The sequence below is a fragment of the Poromitra crassiceps genome, assembly GCF_964638095.1.
Source record: "Poromitra crassiceps genome assembly, chromosome: 18".
NCBI lineage: Eukaryota > Metazoa > Chordata > Actinopteri > Beryciformes > Melamphaidae > Poromitra > Poromitra crassiceps.
The window spans coordinates 14259122-14280257 of NC_139636.1; the positions used below are offsets into that span (position 1 = coordinate 14259122).

Genomic DNA, 21136 nt, shown 5'->3' on the forward strand with positions numbered 1-21136 from the left:
TATAATTTAGAAGCTAATAAAGATACATGCTGTGAAGCTGTGTGGAAGGCCTCTTCTTTCTTTCCATAGGGTATAGGTGGCAACACATTATGGCCTAAATATATGAGATGCTTTAGAAATATGTTGGATTCATTCAGTGATGGTTCAGTTTTGGTACTCTCATGTATACATACATACATGTCTCATGTATCTGGAAAGTAACTCGAGTAGACTATGATGACATCCAGAGCCATGAGCCAAGAAGGCCACGTGTCGCCCCACCTCCAGGAACCAGGAATAGACCGGTCCAGCACCACCGCGCTGTTCAGACATCGATGTGAACCATGCAGTCAGTTAGGGCTCGACAGGAGAAAGGCGTCGCAACTAACTGGAATTCTGCTTCTGGAATTCTTCCGTTGGAGGTGGAGGGCGTTACGCTGCATTTTGCACCATCTTATTTGGCTGTGTTGTAGACCTCTTCTCCTGGCATGCACTGGACACAGCTGCTTTCCTGGCTGTTTATTTGACCTGTCAGACGGCACGTGACTGTGAGCTGGCCTCTGCCAGGGAGACCAGCCAGTGGACTGCAGTGACTGCTCAGTGCTCTGCTGTTCTGTCACAGTGGCCGTTTGGAAATCTTTAGGGGGGTTGTTTATATTGCTATTGGTTGCTTATATAGACACTTTACTGTGTTAATATTGAATGTACACTTCACTTGAAACAGAAGTTGTGCAAGGGATTTAGGATATTTTGAGTTGAGAACTTTAAAGTATTCACAGTCAATAATATAACCTCTGGCTCAGATCGCATAGATTCATTTAAACTGGCATCATGAGCTAAACATGCTCACATGATCTGATTCCAAGTGTAAATGATCCACAATCTAAGTGATTCTCAATGAGACATGTTAGGTGGCGGATAACAAAAGACAAGTCAGCGAGATGAATCCTCTCAGACAGTGTATAATTCTGCTGTTCCAGTGGATTAGCTTATTGGTGAGATACTGTCTTATGAGACTTCGAGGAGCGTTTCCAGCAGCCAATACTTGGGTGGCATCACCAGGTATCAGAGGAGGAGGATCATGCCAAGCAGAGTCAGAGGAGTGGGAAACCAACGAGGCGCTCCGCACATATCACCTTGGAGATGGAAGTGCAACTACGGTTACAGTCCAAACCAGCACACATGCTTTCCATGTATGTAAAAAAAAAAAAAATGATTCTACTCATTACATAGCTTCATTTGAAACTAATCAGAGGCTATAATTTAATTAACAGCGGTTTAATTAATCAATGCATTTTTAAGGTGGACCTCGGGAGGCTTTCAGAGTGCAGCGAGTACTTCCGAGCCTTGGCCCAGTCCAAAATGAGAGAAACCTCAGAGAGCCTCATCCACCTCCACCATGTGTCCTCCTCCATCTTCCACAACCTCCTTGAGTTCTCCTTCCATCATCAATTTAAGGTGCCGCAGGAGGAGCTGGGCACCCACATCCAGGTAGGCAGGCAGATATTCAAACCTCCCTGGCTTTTTACAGCATCTTACAGTGGTGTCTAACTTTCATGTTCCTTGGTTCATCCCCTCACTCTCTCTCTCTCTCTCTGACTATGGAGGTCAGCAGCTACCTTCTGGCTGAGGCCTTCCTCTCAAAGTGCTTGTCCGCCCTGGCAGATGAACTCAGCCCAGACAACTGTCTGTCCTACCTGAGTTTGGCCCGGGACATCTGCTGTGCTGAGCTGAAGGCGACGGTCTTCACCTACCTGAGTAGAAATCTGCTGGAGCTGCCTCACCTCACCAGGTGTGTATGGGTTGATGCACCACAGATAATAATTTGAATGTTTCGACACCATGGCTGTGTAGCTCAAGCTGATGTAAATCTGACTACAATCAGGATTTTGGGCTGTGCTTTGCTTGTTTGATGTTTACACATGCTTGTTGTCATGAGACTGGTTCGTGCCTCAGATGTCTGGACAGTGAGGAGAAGGAGGAACTTGTCCACCTGAGGACACAGGGTGACCGGCGTCTCTGCAGCCTGAGGAAAGAGAACCTGACGTCTTGGAGTGATCCAGAAACAGAACTTGCCCGGCATCTCTTCACCCTGGAGCCGTCAGAAGGCAGTGGAGATTGGCACGCAGTCGCAGAGCTTCCCTTCAGGGCTGATAAGTGGTGTTTCACCACAGCGGTCCTGTATAACTACCTGTACATCCTGGGAGGTTATAGACAGCGCACGAAGAGAGGCTGGGAGTTCAAAATGGCTTCCTTTAGGTATAATCCTTTTACTCGCACGTGGGCTGCAACAACTCCTCTCATCAAGGTAAGATGGATAAGTTGAACGCTCTCCTAGCTTGTGGCGAACGCACATTTTGCGATCATATACCAAAACAGGTTTAAACCGGAGATAAATTACTTTATCTGATTGTAGCTGATAGGCTGTCTGTCTGTCTGATAGTGGCTCTCGTCTGACCCAACTTGAACATTCTCTTGCTTTGCCCAGTCAGGTAAAACATTAACCAGCAGTAATGCAAGCTGTCACAATGTGTTGTGCCCACAGCACAGGAGGCACTTCAGTGCAGTGGCTTGTGAAGGCTGTATTTATGCTGTGGGAGGCTGGTACTTGGACTCCCTGGTGACACCTGACTGCAGCACAGCCCTCTATACAGCTGTAGAACGCTATGATCCATGGGAGGACGCATGGAGGTTCGTCTCCTGTCTGCCCATGCAATACTGCTAGTCGGTTTTGGGGGATGATCTTAAGAAGTTTTGTACTAGTGCCGTTAGTGTATACATTTACTTGTATGTGTATCAGTGACTGAATATAATCTATGTCTCAGGTTTGTCTCCTCACTGCCGCTCACTGACTTCCAGTTCACCATGACCTTGTCCCATGATGTGCCGCTAGCCACCAGCCTGGGGCACTGTGTCTATGTGCTGGGGAACATCCAGAGGACTGGGGAGAAACTGCTGCTGCAGTACAACACCAGGCAAGGTGAGGCGGAATGGCACCCAAACTACGTTTGAACCAGTGGGCAAGCCCACCCCCTTCCCTCTGAGGATACGGAAGTGAATTGAAAACCTGTAGTTCCTCGAATGGCCACTAGGCGTCGGGGGCAGTAGGCATTGCCCCCATGTTAGAATGCCCGACTTTGTAACATGATTAAACATCTTTCCAGTTAGGGGCGAAACACAGTTTTGGTCTATATAGCTCATTTCACCTTTTCATCACAACTGTAGGGTACATTTTTATATAACTCGGCCGTTTGGAGTAAAATAGATGATAGAAAAGGGGGGTGATTGACAGATCGCCTGTCCAGTGATCACGCAGCTTGCCGATCACGGACCAATAGCAGGCGGAGCTGCGGCTCTGGGAAACTCCCATCTCACGTGAGTTGCGGAAGGACAAGGACTCAACCCATTCCCTCCCCTTCTGCTGACAAAAAATCAAGATGGTGACACCCACCGTTTGAACACTGCCAGGAAAATGAAATGTAATGGGATAGATACGTCCATATTATTTATGTCAATGTTTTGAACACAGGAACATGGTTTCATTTCCCAGAATGCTCTTTAATCGCTTGCTCACTTGCTGTTTAATCGCTTGAGTTGTCATCTCACTAGACTCAGTCCATGCATTTAAAATTTACAGTTAGGTCTTTACCTAACTAACATGCTTATCCAGATACATTTACAGCCAGTTCAACAGCAGAAACCTATAACAATAATGCAAAGTGTGTGTGTGTGTGTGTGTGTGTGTGTGTGTGTGTGTGTGTGTGTGTGTGTGTGTGTGTGTGTGTGTGTGTGTGTGTGTGTGTGTGCGTGCGCATGTGCGTGCGCATGTGCGCGTGTGTCTGCTTGCGTGCGTGTGTGATTGAGCAGGAATTGTGTTCGGTCACAGCTATGACATTTTACGTGTGAACATGCTTAATCTTTCAGGAAGTTTAAAGGGCACCCTTGTTCATTACGTTAATAAACGAGTACTCGTTCATTAGTTAATGAGAGTACTCGAATATTGAAATGACTTAAAATGTCACAGAAAGGAATTGATCCAGGACAGCACTCCAATAACGTTTTAAATTTGTATTGCCTTTGCACAGACATTTCGGGCCAGTGCCCTTCTTCAGTGTGCATCAGTGGCAAGTAGGCTAAGCTGAATCAGTCTTATGACTTAAAAAGCCCATCCCTACTCCATTCGTTAGCTACTGATGGAAGACACCTGAGTGGAGGAGCACAGCTGGGCAGAGTTGGAATCAGCCAGGGAAGTGGACAGCCAGGGAAGTGAAAACCCTCTGCGGAGAGAGAGCAGAGGCTGCATGCCGACTCTGTGAGCGAGGCGTGACTAAATGGCCAGTCACACAGGGACGGCTATTCTGCTAGTGTGCTTCAATTGATGGATTGGCAATCCTCCTATCAGCGACACTGTATTCTCTCTCTCTCTCCTCTAGACTCATGGTCCGAACTGCTTCCCACCCTGACCAGAGCTGATGCAGACCTCCCCACCCTTTACTTCCTGGGTGCCACTGATAAGCTGTTTGTGATTGGAGGGAACAACTCAGAGAATGTGGTGACGTCATTCTGCGTGCGGACACAGAAATGGGGAGAGGTAAGGACAGGATGAGATTAAAATGACATGAAATCTCTTAAATTTAGAAATAGTTTACTTGTGTGTATTTGAAGCATTAAAAAAATCCCTCTACAATATACCGTATTCATGTTTTTTTTTTTTTTTTTACTAATAATTTTAAAACTAAATTTTAACCTATGTTCTCCTTTTCTCTCCCTCCAGGTGCATGGGATGCAGAAGGTGGCTATTGCAGGGCAGGGGACAGTTGACCAGTTGACAGGTGACCAGGTCCTCATGCCAAGTATACAGCACAACAGCGTTGTCAGGCTGGATCTCCAAACTCTCTCCCGGAGTGTCCTTCCTCCTCTTCCCATCCCCACCCGCTACGAGGCCGTGTTTCATGTTCACTTTTAATATACGGCTTAGTTTCTTTGCTATGCATATTTTGTGATGGATTGGCATTTTGTGGCTGCTTTGGGACACGAATATATCCATTTGAATGTAATAGTACATAGTCTCTTTCCATAGGCAGGTTAACATGATCTAAATGTACAGAAGTTTACTGAAACGTGAGGGCCAATCTCCTATGATGTTCTCCATTGACCCACAGTTGCCTCATTAGCCACTAGGTTTGTTTACGTTTTGATTTCTCAGATGATTGTTATTTCACTGTCAAATGAATTGACTGAGTTTACTTTTTGTGTAAATTTGTACTGCTTGTAAAAACTGGAGCAAAATGGATTTGTATAGTGGATTATTGGATCTGGAAGTTGTGATTGTACAACCTAAGCCAGAATCCCTCAGCAGTTTCATTCAACATTTCATTTCCCTTATCTACACTTACTATAGTAGCACATTAGCTCACATTTAATTACATTCTAATTATGGTAAAGGAATCACACTAGAACCTGCTGATAGCTTTATCCACAGGCAGAGAGTGGGAAAATGTGAGTGGTATTTGCGTGGGCGGCTTGGGCCAAACAGACAAGCCGGTTTCCAACAGCATACCTTACCCTCAGGCTCTTCTAAATTGTGTGTCAACACTACAGTTGTAAGAGCCCTCTCATGGACCATGCTTTTTTCATTAGACAATCTGTGTTGGGCATTAAACTCACCTTATTTCTGCACTTTGAAGTCACAGGTAGGGTCGGGTGGGGCAAACTAATTATATCGGAAGCCTAGTTGTGGGAAAAAGTGAACGGTGGTGGTCTGTCTAAAATGCATTGCAGAATGTATGTAGAAGACAAAAAGATGCCAGTGCGCATGCGTCTGGACTCTTTTTCCAGGCAACTCGGTGATTCTCGTCAAACTTTGTATTTAAAAAAATAACAACCGCTCACGTTTCCCCGCAACTAGGCTTCTGATATAATTAGTTTGCCCCACCCGACCCTACCTGTGACTTCAAATGCAGAAATAAGGTGAGTTTAATGCCCAACACAGATTGTCTAACGAAAAAAGCATGGTCCATGAGAGGGCTCTTACTACAGTGAAGTCCTGAGACAAACATAGAAAGAGCCTGAGGGTAACAGCATACCTGGCATATAGGTATGCTGTTAAAACAGAAAGGTCACACAGGTCCACCGCTGGAAAGGAAACAGACAGCAGGCATGCTTGTTTGCGTTAACGAGAGGCAGAGCACCTTGAGAACCCCGAGTCCGCAGATGGGACCCAAAGGCGGTGACGACTCGGAGGCAGAGTCCTACCGGGATGGGCGAACCAAGGAGGTCGACCAGGACACCAAGGGCAGGGCGTTTACCTGGTGCCACGACTTCCTCTCTGGGTCATGGAAGAACCTATCAGAGTCTGATTTCCAGATCAGCATCGTCAGGTAATGAACTGTAACGTTAGCTAACACTATTGAATTAGCAACTGCAACAATGCCATACTAGTAGTAGTAGTAGTTGAGAGAAATCACCAGAACTTACCTAACGTTTATAATCTCATAGAGATTCATTTAGGACTGAGTTTCTTTATCATATCATGTCATTTATAACCATTATCACGTTAGTTTTTCAATAATATTGTCAAAAATATCTTCTGGTACTTGATAGTACCACTTGATATTGTGTGTGTGCGCGCTACCGGTATACTTATGTCATCTCGGTAACACTTTACAATACTGTAACACAAAAATTGGGTAGTTACTGAGGAACGAGTCAGGAACGAACCATTCGTTCATGATTAGTTCATTAATAGTTAATAGGTAGTTCCTTAATGGTAAAGGAAGTAAATCATTACTTACTGGTTCATTAACATAGTAACTAATGGCCAGTTCTTAAGTAACTACCATTAAGGAACTTCCTATTAACTATTCATGAACTAATCATTGACTGAGTTTACTAGACTATTTTTGTGTTACAGTATTGTAAAGTGTTAAGGATTTAATGACTGCCAAGCCTTTCTGTAATTGCAATTTTTTTCAGAGTGGATAAAACAATACATACTGACGTAAACTCGACCTAGAATCATTCTGGCATGTGTGTGTCTGTGTGTGTGTGTTCGCGCGCACATGTGTGTATATGTTTCATCATGTAACCTTTATTTCCATATGCAGTCATACAGAACCGCATAACAAATGTAAGTATCGCATCAACCTAACTTATTCAGGTTCTATTTAGACACAGGCACCCAATTAACCTCATTCTCCAATATACAGTCATTCATATATTTACTCATATACTCCTCGCATGCCAGTTGGGACAGACATGTCTTATGGCTGGATCTGATCAGGCCACCTTTGCTCAGATGTGATAACACAGGTTTTTTTTTTTTTGCTGTTTGCAGTGGTGGATTGAGTAATCTACTGTACATGTGTCGTCTGCCTGACCATGTGCCCTCCATGGGGGAGGAACCTCGCATGGTGCTGCTCCGAATCTATGGCGCATTCCTACAGATGGTACAATCCATACAATCCTTCACTGGTTATGAGAGAAGTCCTGTGTCTGCGTGTATTTATAGATGGGGAGAAAGTGATTATGAGATGCAGACTAACGCCATCATAAAATAAATGAGCAGCATCATTGCTCTTCTCATCGGTTTGTAGAAGAAATGAAAAACATCAACAGGCTGTGTGTGTGTGTGTGTGTGTGTGTGTGTGTGTGTGTGTGTGTGTACGTGCGTGCGTGCGTGTGTCTGTCTCTGTCACACAGGGAGTGGACTCTCTGGTGTTGGAGAGTGTGATGTTTGCAATCCTGGCAGAACGAACTCTAGGCCCGAGGCTGTACGGCATCTTTCCAGAGGGACGCTTGGAACAGTACCTTCCAGTATGACACACACTGACACACACTGACACACACACTCTCATGCTTTCTCTCTCTCGCCTCATACCATACCACTGCCTTGTTCAGACAAGCTATGTTAACATGGGTTAGGGTTAGGGTTGTGTCTTATCTGTGTGTTGAAACATGATATCTGTGTCCTTGAATTTCATTAGACACGCCTCATCTGTCATGTGAACCCTAAGCTTTCTATGATGGCACAGGTGGTGCCTGGTCTGAAACTATTCACGCTTACTTTCAAATGGAAACATTTTCTGTATTCAGAAAATCAAAGTCAATGCAAACGAGCGATTGAGTGTATATTCGCCCGGGAGAAAAATCGCTGGGCATCCGAGCGACAGCGACAGAGCGATAGGGCGAAAATTCGCTCGTCGCCCTAGATGAAATATCCCAACTCGAGCGAAATTTCGCTGGCAACATTCGCTCGCCGCTCAACGCTGATTGGCTGCCGTAACCCCGGAGTATTTATTAATTCTTCCATCGGGGGAAAACACAGTTGTGTTGTTTGCGTTTTCATCCTGTCTAACGTTAGAGCTGTGTGCTGCTTGTTTCTTGACAGTGAAGATCTCTCTCAAAGCTCGCTGCACCCCGCCCACATCTATCAGCGGGCCGACACAAATAGTCTCTCCCTCTCTCCGAGCTCTGAGTATGAACACCTCGGCCTGAGGGCGCTCCCGGTTTGTGGAGCGATTTAAACACAGCGATGGGGAGAAAAATAAATATCTCGTGTGCACACAGCTTTAGGAAACGCCATTTTACAATATTAAACATATAACATATAATAACATATAACATAAATAAATATCTCGGTGTGCACACAGCTTTAAGAAACGCCATTTTACAATATTAAACAATAGCTTTGAATTGTCTGTGTAGCGTTTTCAAAGTTAATTTGGAAGCAATAGCTGTTGATCTAAGCCACAGTATTCACCTTATTCACCACGCCCACTTTTTCTCTCTTCCGCGTTACTCGCAATTGTATTTGTTCTTCCGGTTCCGCTAGTTGGCGGCCAATTTCAAAACAAAACGTCATATGAATGAAGTTTGGCAACATTCAGAAGCTACACTGCGGCCAACTTCAGTGACATGTTCATAGCGTTACTGCTGCGAGGAGCCGATGGCTGTACCCGGTCGGCATTTAACGTTAGTTACAAAAGCACGTCGACGGTGTTTTCTCACTGCCAGTAGCCTACAGCAGGGTTTGACAGATAGCTAGTCCGACCGCTGTCAGCACAGCCAGCGCTCCCGGTCCTCGCTGCTCGTTAAAGATTTCCAAATAGGCTTATTCTGATAAACTGGTCACATATATGTTACGTTCTCACCCGAAAAATATAAAAACTTTAAAACAGTTTGGGGTAATTTTTAGCTTGAAAACAGCTTTTTGGCAAGTCTAAAAATGACTATGGTAGGCGTCATCTACTTCCGTGTCTAAAACCGGAAAGACGATTACGAAATGACGTCATGCAGAAGCGTCCTTGTATGGGCAAAGAATAAGGTGAATAAAGGCTGCGTTTTGTGGAAATGAGTGATTTCTGTCTCTCCACCTATTTTGACAGAATAACCGTATGCGTACGGATCAACTGTCAGACCCGTCCATCTCAGCTGAGATTGCCACCAAGATGGTGCGTTTCCATAAAATGGTGATGCCCTTTAACAATGAGCCTCATCTGTTTGGGACCATTGACAGGTGAGAACACTTTGGTCTGTTATCTTTCTCTTTATCTCTCTCTCTCTCTCACAGACTGTTAGAATGTCTCAGACTCAGTAGAGAGTTACACATCTGACCATTAAGTTAAAAAAGCGCTGCACACTCTGGCTCCATTTAATTGTATGACGTTTCGGCCCTCCGGCCTTGTTCAAGATCAACATCTGACCATTACCGCTACAGGAAGTGTCCGCTTTTATTTTGGCAAGTGGTTGTACTGTCTCGTCTATTGTTTCCCCTCAGATACATGGATCAAGTGATGAAGCTGAAGTTTGTGCGGGAAGCTCATGTGAAGAAGTACAACAAGCTGATTGAGTATGACCTGCCTGCAGAGCTGGAGAGCCTCCAGTGAGTTGTGGGTGTGGCTTGGGAGGGGCAAATACTGTGTATTTACAGGAACTGGATGGCTAGCCTGGGTTCAGAAGCTTTTAAGGTGCAGGTAAGTCTGAAGAAAGATGGTAAGAAACGCCCCTAGCCCCGCCTCTCCCATCGCTCTACTGCCCACCCAGACACTGACAGTGGCTATGGAGTACCGCAGAGATGACGCATTTTTGTAGGCTTAACCAGAAATTGCCGCCATGTTGGTTCTAAGCGGGAAAAGGCGATGGGGTTTTAGAATTAAATGGATCAAATAAGGTCTGTGGTCAACAAAAGTTTATGGGCGTGGTCATTTGTGTTCAGCAAGATATTCTTCACACACGTGGGCCACTTTTATGTCTTTTGAAACGTAAATGGGGTTTTTTAAACGTGATTTTCAGTAAACGTTTCAAATAGTAGGACCAGCACACTATCTCATCAACACAATACATGACAGATATGATATGACTGCTATAGTCTGATATAGCAGTCATATATAGTGACTGATATATATAATAGCAATAGGGTGGAACAAGGTCATGCTAATAGTAGCAGGTTATGGTAATGTAGATTAATATGAAAATATTCTATATAGCATGAATAAGGTTATAATATAGTTTAAAATGGGTTATGCATAAAGAAATAAAGTTTAGAGAGTACCGTAGGTCTACTGTATTTTTCTTTCTATTGTAATGGCTGACCTTTGTCTCAGTGCTGTCCTGACTTGAGGCAAAACTTCTCTGAACATATTCCCACTCAATTTAAATTCACTGGGAAGATTTACTAATCTGCAGAAATCAGTATTTGAATGGTGAAGAAGCTGCTAACTTGTAATATTTGCTCAAATATACTTAAAAAATATAAATATACTGTAATAATTGATTACAGCCTCTCCAATCTGCTGTTGCAACCTCTTAGTTTATTTATTCTTTATTATCTGTGTTGACATTGACAACATTGTTATCTTGATGTGTACCAGTTTGGCACGGAGGCAGACGTATAATGTAATGGCCACTGTGTGCATATTCCTAGGCTCTCTGCTGCTGCGGTCATCTGAGGCGCTCAAAGTAATCGGATCTGACAGCACGTGTCTATGACTCGCGCAGATACACTCTATATCTACTGTACAAGGTGCTACTTTTTTCCACAATCAGTCACATTAGGGGTGTCAAAATTAATTGTATAATCGATGCATCGCGATGCGGACATGTGAATTGAAACGTATCGAATCGTTGACAGATGAATCGTTGAATCGTTTATCTTTAAAAAAAGGGACTTGATATTTATCTGACTGCTTGTATTAATTGATGAAAAAGTAGCCATGTGCAGTAATAATACAGAAAATTGAGGATTTGATACTTGGAGCTGCAATACTTTGAGCTGTATCGAGATGCATCGTGATGCATCGTGGAATCGAATTGAATCATTGACAGATTAATCGTAATCGAATCGAATCGTGAGGCCAGTGAAGATTCACAGCCCTAATAAACATCCATGATTTAAGCAAAATACTACCAAGCCTATAGAGAGGAACATTTATTTTTTGGTTGATCTTTAAATCAACGGATGTGAATTCCTCCCCGAGACCAAATCTTGATGGCGTAGTTTGCACCTCAAAATAGCAAACATATCTTTGAGCAGGTCAGTGATTTCATGTGACTTGAGTATGATATCATTTGACTCAGTACTCCGTTTCCATGATATAAATTACAATTCCACACAACCTAATTATTCCCACATCGCATTAAACTATGGCCACATCTAGTATAACAGTGGAAGAAAGACACACATAAGAAACACTAATTGACAAATATTATTTTACTGTCAAGTCGAGTTTGCCTGCTCAAAAGGTGGCAATATGATTGGTTAATGATCTCCTCCAGATTTCACTCAGCCCTGTACATTTGAATCAGTATAGCTGTAACTTGAAAGCCGGCCTGGTCTCAGCAAGGTGTTGATGCTGGAGGTTGAACTTTGCATTTGCCACGGTTGAAGTGAACAATGCTGGAGCTGAGTGATAAACATGAGCAGCATATTGCGCAATCTCACTGGTTGCCCAGCTGCTCTGGATGGTATGCTGCTTAGTGTTTCTCATACCCAATGAATGATTATTTTATTTTCGTGTCTGGCTGCACGTAGCCCATCCCTTATGGGATTATTCAGACACATTTGAAAGAAAACACTTTTTCCTAGTGCCAACACACTGACACAAAATAATAAACAGTATAAATACAACATATATGACTCCAATCACACCAATCAGACCTACACAAACAGTTTTGTAGCCTAACTATTCAAGATAGAGTGGAGGAGGGCAAGAAAGAGAAAAAGAAAAAGAGAGAGAGAAAAGAAGAACAAGGAGAGAATAAAGACAAGACTGAGACTTGGATGTTATCCGCTAGACAAGATGATGCAATTTACAATACAAACAACGTGCTAAGAATGAAAACAAATTGAAACCATGTTGGGAGGATCTATCTACAGTGCCACTATGCATAAGTTACATGTTTCCTTCTGTTCCAGGCTTCATGGATATAATTAGATATTGCAAATGTATGGTTATTAAATACCATTTTAACTATATCGCTATCCAGGGACAGACCTACATGTGACGGTACTTTGTCAAAGAGTGTTTTTCTTAGGTCGTCATAGAATGGGCAGTACAGTAGAAAATGGATTTCATACCTTCATAGTAGCTATACAAACAACCTGGCTAAAATATCGGATAGGTACATGAGCTAATACAGTTTGATGCTTGAATTGAATTGAATTTGATTTGATGGGGACAATGCAATTTAGCATAGTTCAAATACAGATGATGAAACTGATGTACTGCGCAGAGAGTCTATAGGTAATAGGTATTGCTAATTTACAACTCTTGTCTCTAGTTTGACTTACAGTATCAGAATCACTTTTATTGCCACAGTAGGTAATCAGATTATTACAAGGAATTTGATAGTGTAAGTATGCAGCGTAGTGGTCACATTAATAGTCAGAAGACAAACAATACAGAAAGACAAAATCACACACACACAAAAACAAAATTGCAGGCCAATAAATCTCATGTATTTCATGTATTTTTATCTCATGCATTTCTCCATACATGTATGTCCACTAATAATGCTTCCCAGAATATGAATGGAATGTGTGTTATGTAATGCATCCTGTTTCTGTCTCAGTAGAGTAGAACAGTGGGAGCTGTTGAATACCCCAAATTCTTTTATGCTGACTCTCTCTCTCTCTCATTGTATGATCTCCTCTGTTCCTCTGGTTCCTGTCTTTACCCCAGTGTGTTGCTGGCAGCGACTCCATCCCCAGTCGTGTTTTGTCACAACGACCTCCAGGAAGGTAAGTATCTCCCATCCTGCCATTGCTCCCGTCCTCCTCGTGCCTCCGATTGATCCACCCTCTGGCTTCACTGTCACTTTTCTCAGAAGCGCAGCGTGTTGCACCAGTCAGGGGACGCTTGGGTTGTAGCTATTTTTACAAACAGGTCCTATATTATGCAACATAGTATGGGTGAAAACGAGCCACTAATGTACACTAGATGAGGTGACAGTCACAGATTCAAGTTTCATATTGTTGGGAATGTCTTACAGCAGGGAGACTCAACTTGCTTTGCCCGAGGGCCACTTTTGCAAAATGATAGGAGCCAGTTAATAAACAAACCTTAAAGGAACACTCCGCCCATTTTCAACCAACTTTGTATCATTAGAACATCAGTAGTATATCAGAAAACTGTAAACGGTTTTGATGTCTGTCGTTTAATTTATTGACTATTAATTTATTGAATTTAAACTAGATGAATGATGAATAGTTTCACAGTTATTGAGAGTTGATTTGAGTTAATGAGTTATTAATTTGAGTTAGTGTGGACCAGTGATGTCACTGGTCCACACTTTAACACTCAATAACTGTCAAATTAAATGACAGACTTCAAAACAGTTTACAGTTTTCTGATATACTACTGATGTTCTAATGATACAAAGCTGGTTGAAAATGGGCGGAGTGTTCCTTTAATAATGTAATTTTTTATGTAGCAGATTGCCGGAGTTTAGTCTGACTATTCTGTGCACATTGCACACACTCATAGGATGGTTAGTTAATTTAAGTTAGGTTAAGTTAAGTTAAGTACATATTTGTACCTGGACAGTGCTATTTGACAATTTAGCTGGAGCATAGTCACACTTTATTTCACGTTGTGGGGCCACTCTGCACCCTATCGCGGGCCGCATCTGGCCCCCAGGCCACAAGTTGAGTATCACTGTCTTACACTGTATTAAAAAAACAAAAAACATATGAGGACTAGGGATGCTATTTTTTTCTTTTTAGTTTTTTCACCCCTTTCTTTTTTTTGGGTAGTTTGTAGGTACAAAAACTCTGAATTGTTGCTCCAGTAAATAGGACGAAGCTGGGATATGAGTTGGCAACGTTACGGGAGGTAATCTAAGGTAATCTAGTCTGCTCAGCTCATCATAGAACCCGTTGGCTCAGAGCCAGAAAGCTAACAATATGCTAACAAGTTTCAAAGTCACTAACATTGTGTATGGTTGACAGAGTCAGTATAGTGTGGCAGCATGCTTAACAACAAGAAGAGCTAGCTATGCAGCCATGTTGTCCCTAAATCAATATCAAGATTTTCACGAACTATGAGATCTGTCGGCCTGAAGTAGCAATTTGAATAACGGTTAAGCACCGTTCCGCACAAACATAGATTGGTCTGCGCAAACCATTGCGGGATTACTCCCCCTTTATAAATTGAAAATATGCGGGAATTCTGGAAAATGTGCAGGATTCCCGCAATCCCACACCGAATTTTAAGCCCTGTGTAGTACTGCTGGAGGTGCGGCCCATTTTTTGAACCACTCTCATTGGCGCTATGACCTGTCACTCATTCAATTTCAAACCCCCTAGACCCGCCCTCAAATAGCAGCTGTGGCTGTGAAGTGGCACAGACTCATTTATGTAGTATGCAGAGTGCAGCGATTCAAAATAATATTTGAGTCTGGGGAGAGACTAATAAGACCAGATGGGGAGTTAAATGGCTTGATATAAGGTAATTTGAAGGTGAAAGAATTGTGCAAAATACAAAAGTATTTTTTGCCAAACTGCAAAGGGTGCCGATCAATCGGAGCGTCATTAATTTGGACAGTGGTTTCAGTTTGAGGTATGAGTTGCCCACATAATCTATAGGGTGTGCCTAAACAGTGGAGATTCTCACTTGTCTTTGCATTGCAGGCAACATTCTGATGCTGGAAGACCGCGACCACACCTCGACAGAGAGACTCATGCTCATAGACTGTGAATTCAGCCGCTACAACTACAGGTAAAGTATGGCCTCTTAGTCATAGATATATGATGTGAGGTTGGTTTAGTTTTTAGCAAACCAAATGAATCATACAACAAAACAACCACATGAGTCAGAAATCAAAACAATGCCACTGGCTTTTTTCAAGACATAATGGTTTGAAATGCAGCCCACGTTTCTCAAATGTGTTTTTCTGGCTCCAGTCTAGATTGTGATGTTTGTTGAAAGCTGTTGCATGTTCTGTCCTTTAGGGGCTTTGATTTGGGGAACCACTTCTGTGAGTGGATGTATGATTACATGTACGACCAGTGGCCCTTCTACAAGGCCACACCAGAGAACTACCCCAGCAGAGAGCAGCAGGTCAGCCTCAACGCCTTATAGCCTAACCCTAACCCTAATACTACTGTGTCTACCTGCTTCTGACCCACAATCCTTTACTCCTTCAGGTTAATTGAATTGTTAGTTCATGGTTAGTTCACAGTTGACGGTCACAGAGTTCAGTCCATGTTTATGGGGGATCAAAGACTCAAAATAAAAATGAAATTGTAAAATACTATAAATGGCAAAAATGTGTAAAATAAAAAAAAGAATTCAAATAGCAGTAGAGATCAAAATAAAAGGTTAAATAGAAAACTACGCATCCTGCTATTCAGCAGGTGAGCCAGTGAGGGGCGCTAGAAATGAGCGCTCAGTTTCTAGTAGTATTAAAGGGGTAGCCACGTTAAGCATTGGTGAGCTGAAGAAGGCCAATGCCTGCAAGAATGCATCCAAGGCATAAGATGCATTACAAAGACAAAGATGCTGCAGAGGTTTCTCCTCCACATAGTTGCAGTAAAAGGCGCTGATCGCAATAGCCTTCTGCTGGAGTCATGCAACAGGCATCTATCCTGCTGTTAGACTGTAAAAAAGAGGATGGTTTAGATTTGAGACTATTGAGGGAATGTGTTGTAAAAATGTTCTTCCCACACATTGCCATCTGCTGGACAAAAGTTGTTCTTACACGTTTGAGTTCAGCTTTCAATATAATGTTAAAGCAGCTACGAGCAAGACTTTAGATTGTTATTAAACAGTCTCAATTTAATATCGATGCCTCACATCTTACCTCAGATAGTAGACGATAGTAGACCTCAGATAGTAGACTCAGCTTGAACGCTGAGTGAATCGGCCAGTGTTGTCTTGATGATTAGTCTGTCAGCGGGCCGGCAGATCAGGAAGTGAAATGAAACGGTTTGCGGCAGCCACTTCGGCCATAACCACAAAATTACAAAATTACTTTCAAACAAACTGTTACAATATAACGAGAGATGTTCGCGAGAGCAGAAAGTAGCAAGGACAGCTGTTTTGGGTCTGCTGCTACGGCCCTAAACCGTTTCGCTCTGCCTAGCAACTGTTTACAGCTGCCGTAAACCGTTTCGCTCTGCCTAGCAACAGACCCAAAACAAGAAGGATGGATTTCCTCTCTACATCAAAGGGTTTTCTACTCTTGTGAACATCTCTCAAACGCAAACGGTTTCATTTCACTTCCTGATCTGCCGGCCCGCTGACAGACTAATCATCAAGACAACACTGGCCGATTCACTCAGCGTTCAAGCGAGACTACTCAGCGTTGGTCTCGTCTACTATCTGAGGTAAGATGTGAGGCATTGATATTAAATTTAGACTGTTTAATAACAATCGAAAATCTTGCTCGTAGCTGCTTTAAATGGCATAGTGCAAAGCTTATGCTGCTTTCACTTGTACATGCCTGTCCCTAGTGCACTGTGCAAGTTTATAAAGATGAGCTCTCAGTTGTGTTAAAAAAAATCCACTTTGTTGTTGTTCATCTTATGCTGCAGGCAATGTTGTAAAGTTCAGGGAGCCTTACTGGTCATGCATGAGGAGGGATTTATTTGTGAGTCTCGCGATGTTTCTAACGATGACGCCCACGTTTGTTTTGCTTCTGCACTCCACATTGAAACCGCAGTGCGAGCCTCTATTGACATAACGAGGGCTGTTTCTTCAAATCCCAAACCTTTGGCAGCAGATTAAAAAGCCTTGCCGGGTGTAATTATGAACCTGCGTAAAAGCTGTAGCTGTAGTAGCCTGGGTGAACCCAGCCTTCAACGTGACGTCACAGACTATGCCTGTAACGTAAGTGACTGATAGCACATGGAGGTCACATGGAGGCTGGGTTTTACCCAGGCTAGTAGCTGTGTGTGGTGTATGAGATCATCATTAACGTAGTTGATAAAACAAAAGACAAAAAAACCCACATCATTTGACAACAGCCACAGGCTGGCCAATGCTAGTTTCAGCTGGTGTACCGTTGAAAGCAGTTAGTCAGCAGTTTAAAAATCACGTCATTTACAAAAAACATCAGGAGAGCTGGAATCGAACCAAAAAAACACGTCACCAGAGACCTTCAATAAGAGCCTGGCTCTGGGAGATCTCCGTGCTGATAGAGAATGCAGGACAGGGCGTGTGGCGAGCTGGAGGAGACCGCTGCTGTCTGGAGAATAGGGATCCCAGTAGAGCAGGTAGGCAGAGCTTCACATTGCATAATCCAAAGTCCTCCAGTTAGATAGAACCTCTTCCACCTCAGGGTGAGATCATATCAAAGCATGCAGAAAACACAAAAAGCAGAAAGGTCACGTGAATCACAAGCAGTAAAATCCAAGTCAGTGTCAAAGAGGAGCCGTAGCCAGTGTGCGCCAGCGTTCCCTCCAGTCTCAATGAAATGAAGTTGAAAATAATCAAGTATTTAAATATTTAGTGTCCCGTAAGTGACACACAGGTGTGCACAGGTTTTAACAAAAAAAAAGCATGGCCCAATCAGCACCGAATCACCCCATCATATACCATACAATCACACATCAAGAAATTACCTGGTGATGACCTTCAGATGGCGAATTAACAACTTGATACATTGCTAAATACAATGTTTTATGCACCATATGAGGCTACACCATTACATTTCCATATAAAGCCATCCAGTTACACCAAATGAATCCCTTTTATTCCAGTTTAGACAATGTGACGCAGGGCTCAAAGGACAGCTGAGAGAAGAACAGGAATCCTTATGTTTCTTTATCAAAGATCAAACATCTCACGCCAGTAACTGCCCCCATTCCCATTTTTTAAGATACCAGTCTCTTGCCAAACCCAAGATACCATGAAAAACGTCAACACAGATTCAGTAAAATTCCACTAGCTTTACTACATACTGTATGTTAAAAACACATGTTTGTTGTTGGTGAAATCTTGTTGCTCTGTATTGCAGCTTCACTTTATCCGTAGTTATTTGGCTGAAGAGAGAAGACACTCTGAGAATGCCGTTCACGAGGACCAGACACAGATCGAGGAGGACATGATCCTTGAGGCTAACAGGTAGGGCATAGTGGTATACATAAATATTCACCACCATGGTTTCATTCAGAACATTCAGTTAGAATACATTGTGCAATAATTGTACATGTTGAGAAGTTAGAATCCTCTGTCTCGTGCTGGTAGGAAGCTAACCTTGCAAGACAGCTGGATTTCACGTGAGATCTCATGAGATCTCACGCATTTTGTGAAAACAAAATCATCCATCTGGCAGCGTCAGGTTAGGAAACATAGTTTTGTTTTGATCTAGGCATTTTTTGCTTGCTTTGTAGGTATGCATTAGCGTCGCACTTCCTGTGGGGTCTCGTAGCCATCATTAAAGCCAAGATAGCGAAGGTCGAGTTTGGATACATGGTAAGGGGAAACTTTGTGGAGCTTTTTGTCACAATTTGATGCAAGTCTCAACTGCAGAGACTAGATTTGGTAACGCTTTAGAATACAGCCCGCAAATAAGCATGTATAGTATAACTACGGGGTACAAGGAGTGTAGTTATAGTATAACTACGGGGTACAAGGAGTGAATTTAAACATTAACTAGAGGGTAACAAGATCTGTAGTTGTGGTCTAACTACGGGGTACAAGGAGTGTAGTTATAGTATAACTACGGGGTACAAGGAGTGAATTTAGACTTTAACTAGAGGGTAACAAGATCTGTACTTATAGTAGGCTATAACTACAGGGTACAAGGAGTGTAGTTATAGTATAACGACGGGGTACAAGGAGTGAATTTAGACTTTAACTAGAGGGTAACAAGATCTGTAGTTATAGTATAACTACGGGGTACCACACTGTACTTACAGGGTAACTACGGGGTCGCGGGCTGTATTCTAAAGCAGGGGACCAATTATGTACTTATAGGCTAATTACGGGGTACCACACTGTACTTATAGTGTAACTACGGGGTACAAGGAGTGAATTTAGACTAACTACAGGGGAACAAGATCTGTACTTATAGTATAACTACAGGGTGCCAAACTGTAGTTATAGTATAACTGCGGGGTACAAGGAGTGTAGTTATAGTATAACTACGGGGTACAAGGAGTGTAGTTATAGTATAACTATGGGGTACAAGGAGTGTAGTTATAGTATAACTACAGGGTACAAGGAGTGTAGTTATAGTATAACTACGGGGTAGTTTAACTACCCCGTAGTTATACTATAACTACACTCCTTGTACCCCGTAGTTATACTATAACTACAGATCTTGTTACCCTCTAGTTAAAGTTTAAATTCACTCCTTGTACCCCGTAGTTATACTATAACTACACTCCTTGTACCCCGTAGTTATACTATAAGTACAGATCTTGTTACCATCTAGTTAATGTCTAAATTCACTCCTTGTACCCCGTACTTATACTATAACTACACTCCTTGTACCCCGTAGTTATACTATAAGTACAGATCTTGTTACCCTCTAGTTAAAGTCTAAATTCACTCCTTGTACCCCGTAGTTATACTATAACTACACTCCTTGTACCCCGTAGTTATACTATAACTACATGTTTATTTGCGGTCTGTATTCTAAAGCGTTACCCTAGATTTCTGCAAGAAACACGTTAAAGTTGGTACTTTATTTACGTAATGCTTCATTTCAGTGCACCATGACTCAGTTCTTGACAGTAAAACATGGTATTTGTGTTGCAGGACTATGCCCAGTGTCGTTTTGATGCCTACTTCAAGCAAAAAAAGCTCTTCTCCTAACTTCCACCTCTTATCATTTCCCATTCTCTCCCCACCTCCTCCCTCCCCCTGCTCTCTTCTCCCCCACACACCCCCTTGCTCCCCCCCTTCCCCTCTCCTGCTCTCTCCTCTTGCTCCTTCCCCACCTCCTATACCCTCCAACATTTCCCATTCCCTCCCCACCCCATCACTCTCTCACATTCCCCCTGCTCTCCTCCCTTCTCCTGCTCTCTCCTCTGCTCTATCCTTCATTTCTATATTTTCTATATTTCTCTATCAATTGTTCAAAAATGTTATCTTTATTCTGTAATTTGCTACTGTTGTGTCAGCTAGAATTAGCTAGACATATTTTCTGTGAAGCCCTCTGAGACATGCGTGAATTAGGGCTATATAAATAAACTTGACTTGACTTGACTTATCAGAATGTACTGTACTGTCCATCCTTATCATTCTTTGAGTACACGTTGTTTCTTTGTTAGTTTCAGTTCTTTGACCTTTTTCAATGTACGTGTTATCGGAAAGTCCAATGCTATGCAGCCCTCCTTTTGACAAGCAATGTAACAAAATGGAATGGCAAGTAATGAGACATTCATCCACTTATGAATATAGCATAATAATAAGTAACTTAAATTAACAATCTGCTGGGAATCCAGTGTAAAGCACTTATCCCCATTTTGTGAAATTCGGTACGACGGGACGAGGTGGTCGGCTAAACAGAATGGCGATGGGCTGCTCTTAAATAGGCTATACTCAACATTATTTTTGTAATAAACACAGATTATTTTTGGATTCATGCCTCATCTGGTGATTATTGGAACCAAGGTTCATTGTTGCCATTGGGTTGAGCTCCTCCTCCTGTTCATTAAACAGAAGGTGGCGTTGTCACAGTAGAACATTTCGAGTGTATTTGAAAG

The 21136-nt window shown here is 42.6% G+C and overlaps 2 protein-coding genes across 3 annotated transcripts; both read left to right on the plus strand.

Moving 5' to 3' along the window:
* Positions 1-216: 216 nt before the first annotated feature.
* Positions 217-4945, plus strand: LOC310792958 (kelch repeat and BTB domain-containing protein 13; the record flags this gene model as incomplete). Its single annotated transcript, XM_083654720.1, has 9 exons — positions 217-316; positions 1042-1172; positions 1282-1470; positions 1587-1771; positions 1936-2287; positions 2525-2670; positions 2805-2959; positions 4413-4570; positions 4754-4945. The coding sequence occupies 9 exons, from the start codon at positions 217-219 to the stop codon at positions 4943-4945; spliced, it is 1608 nt and encodes a 535-aa protein (XP_083510846.1).
* Positions 4946-5999: 1054 nt separating this feature from the next.
* On the plus strand, positions 6000-20490 carry LOC310793368 (choline kinase alpha-like). 2 transcript variants are annotated; one of them, XM_083655177.1, is made up of 12 exons: positions 6000-6359; positions 7086-7108; positions 7316-7427; positions 7681-7794; positions 9366-9496; positions 9758-9862; positions 13161-13219; positions 15110-15197; positions 15431-15539; positions 18439-18545; positions 18815-18896; positions 20187-20490. In XM_083655177.1, exons 3-12 carry the CDS (start codon positions 7341-7343, stop codon positions 20241-20243), a joined length of 939 nt encoding a protein of 312 aa, XP_083511303.1. In that variant the 5' UTR covers positions 6000-6359; positions 7086-7108; positions 7316-7340; the 3' UTR covers positions 20244-20490. The 2 variants fall into 2 exon arrangements, with proteins under 2 accessions (XP_083511303.1, XP_083511302.1); XM_083655176.1 differs by lacking the exon at positions 7086-7108.
* Positions 20491-21136: the final 646 nt, after the last annotated feature.

Bases quoted from the DNA above. Each gene is read 5' to 3' on its own strand.
- LOC310793368 (XM_083655176.1), top strand. From the start codon at position 6,079: ATGCTGTTAAAACAGAAAGGTCACACAGGTCCACCGCTGGAAAGGAAA. The intron at 9,863-13,160 runs GTGAGTTGTGGG...TCTTTACCCCAG, and splicing joins GCAGAGCTGGAGAGCCTCCA to TGTGTTGCTGGCAGCGACTC. The intron at 13,220-15,109 runs GTAAGTATCTCC...TTTGCATTGCAG, and splicing joins TCACAACGACCTCCAGGAAG to GCAACATTCTGATGCTGGAA.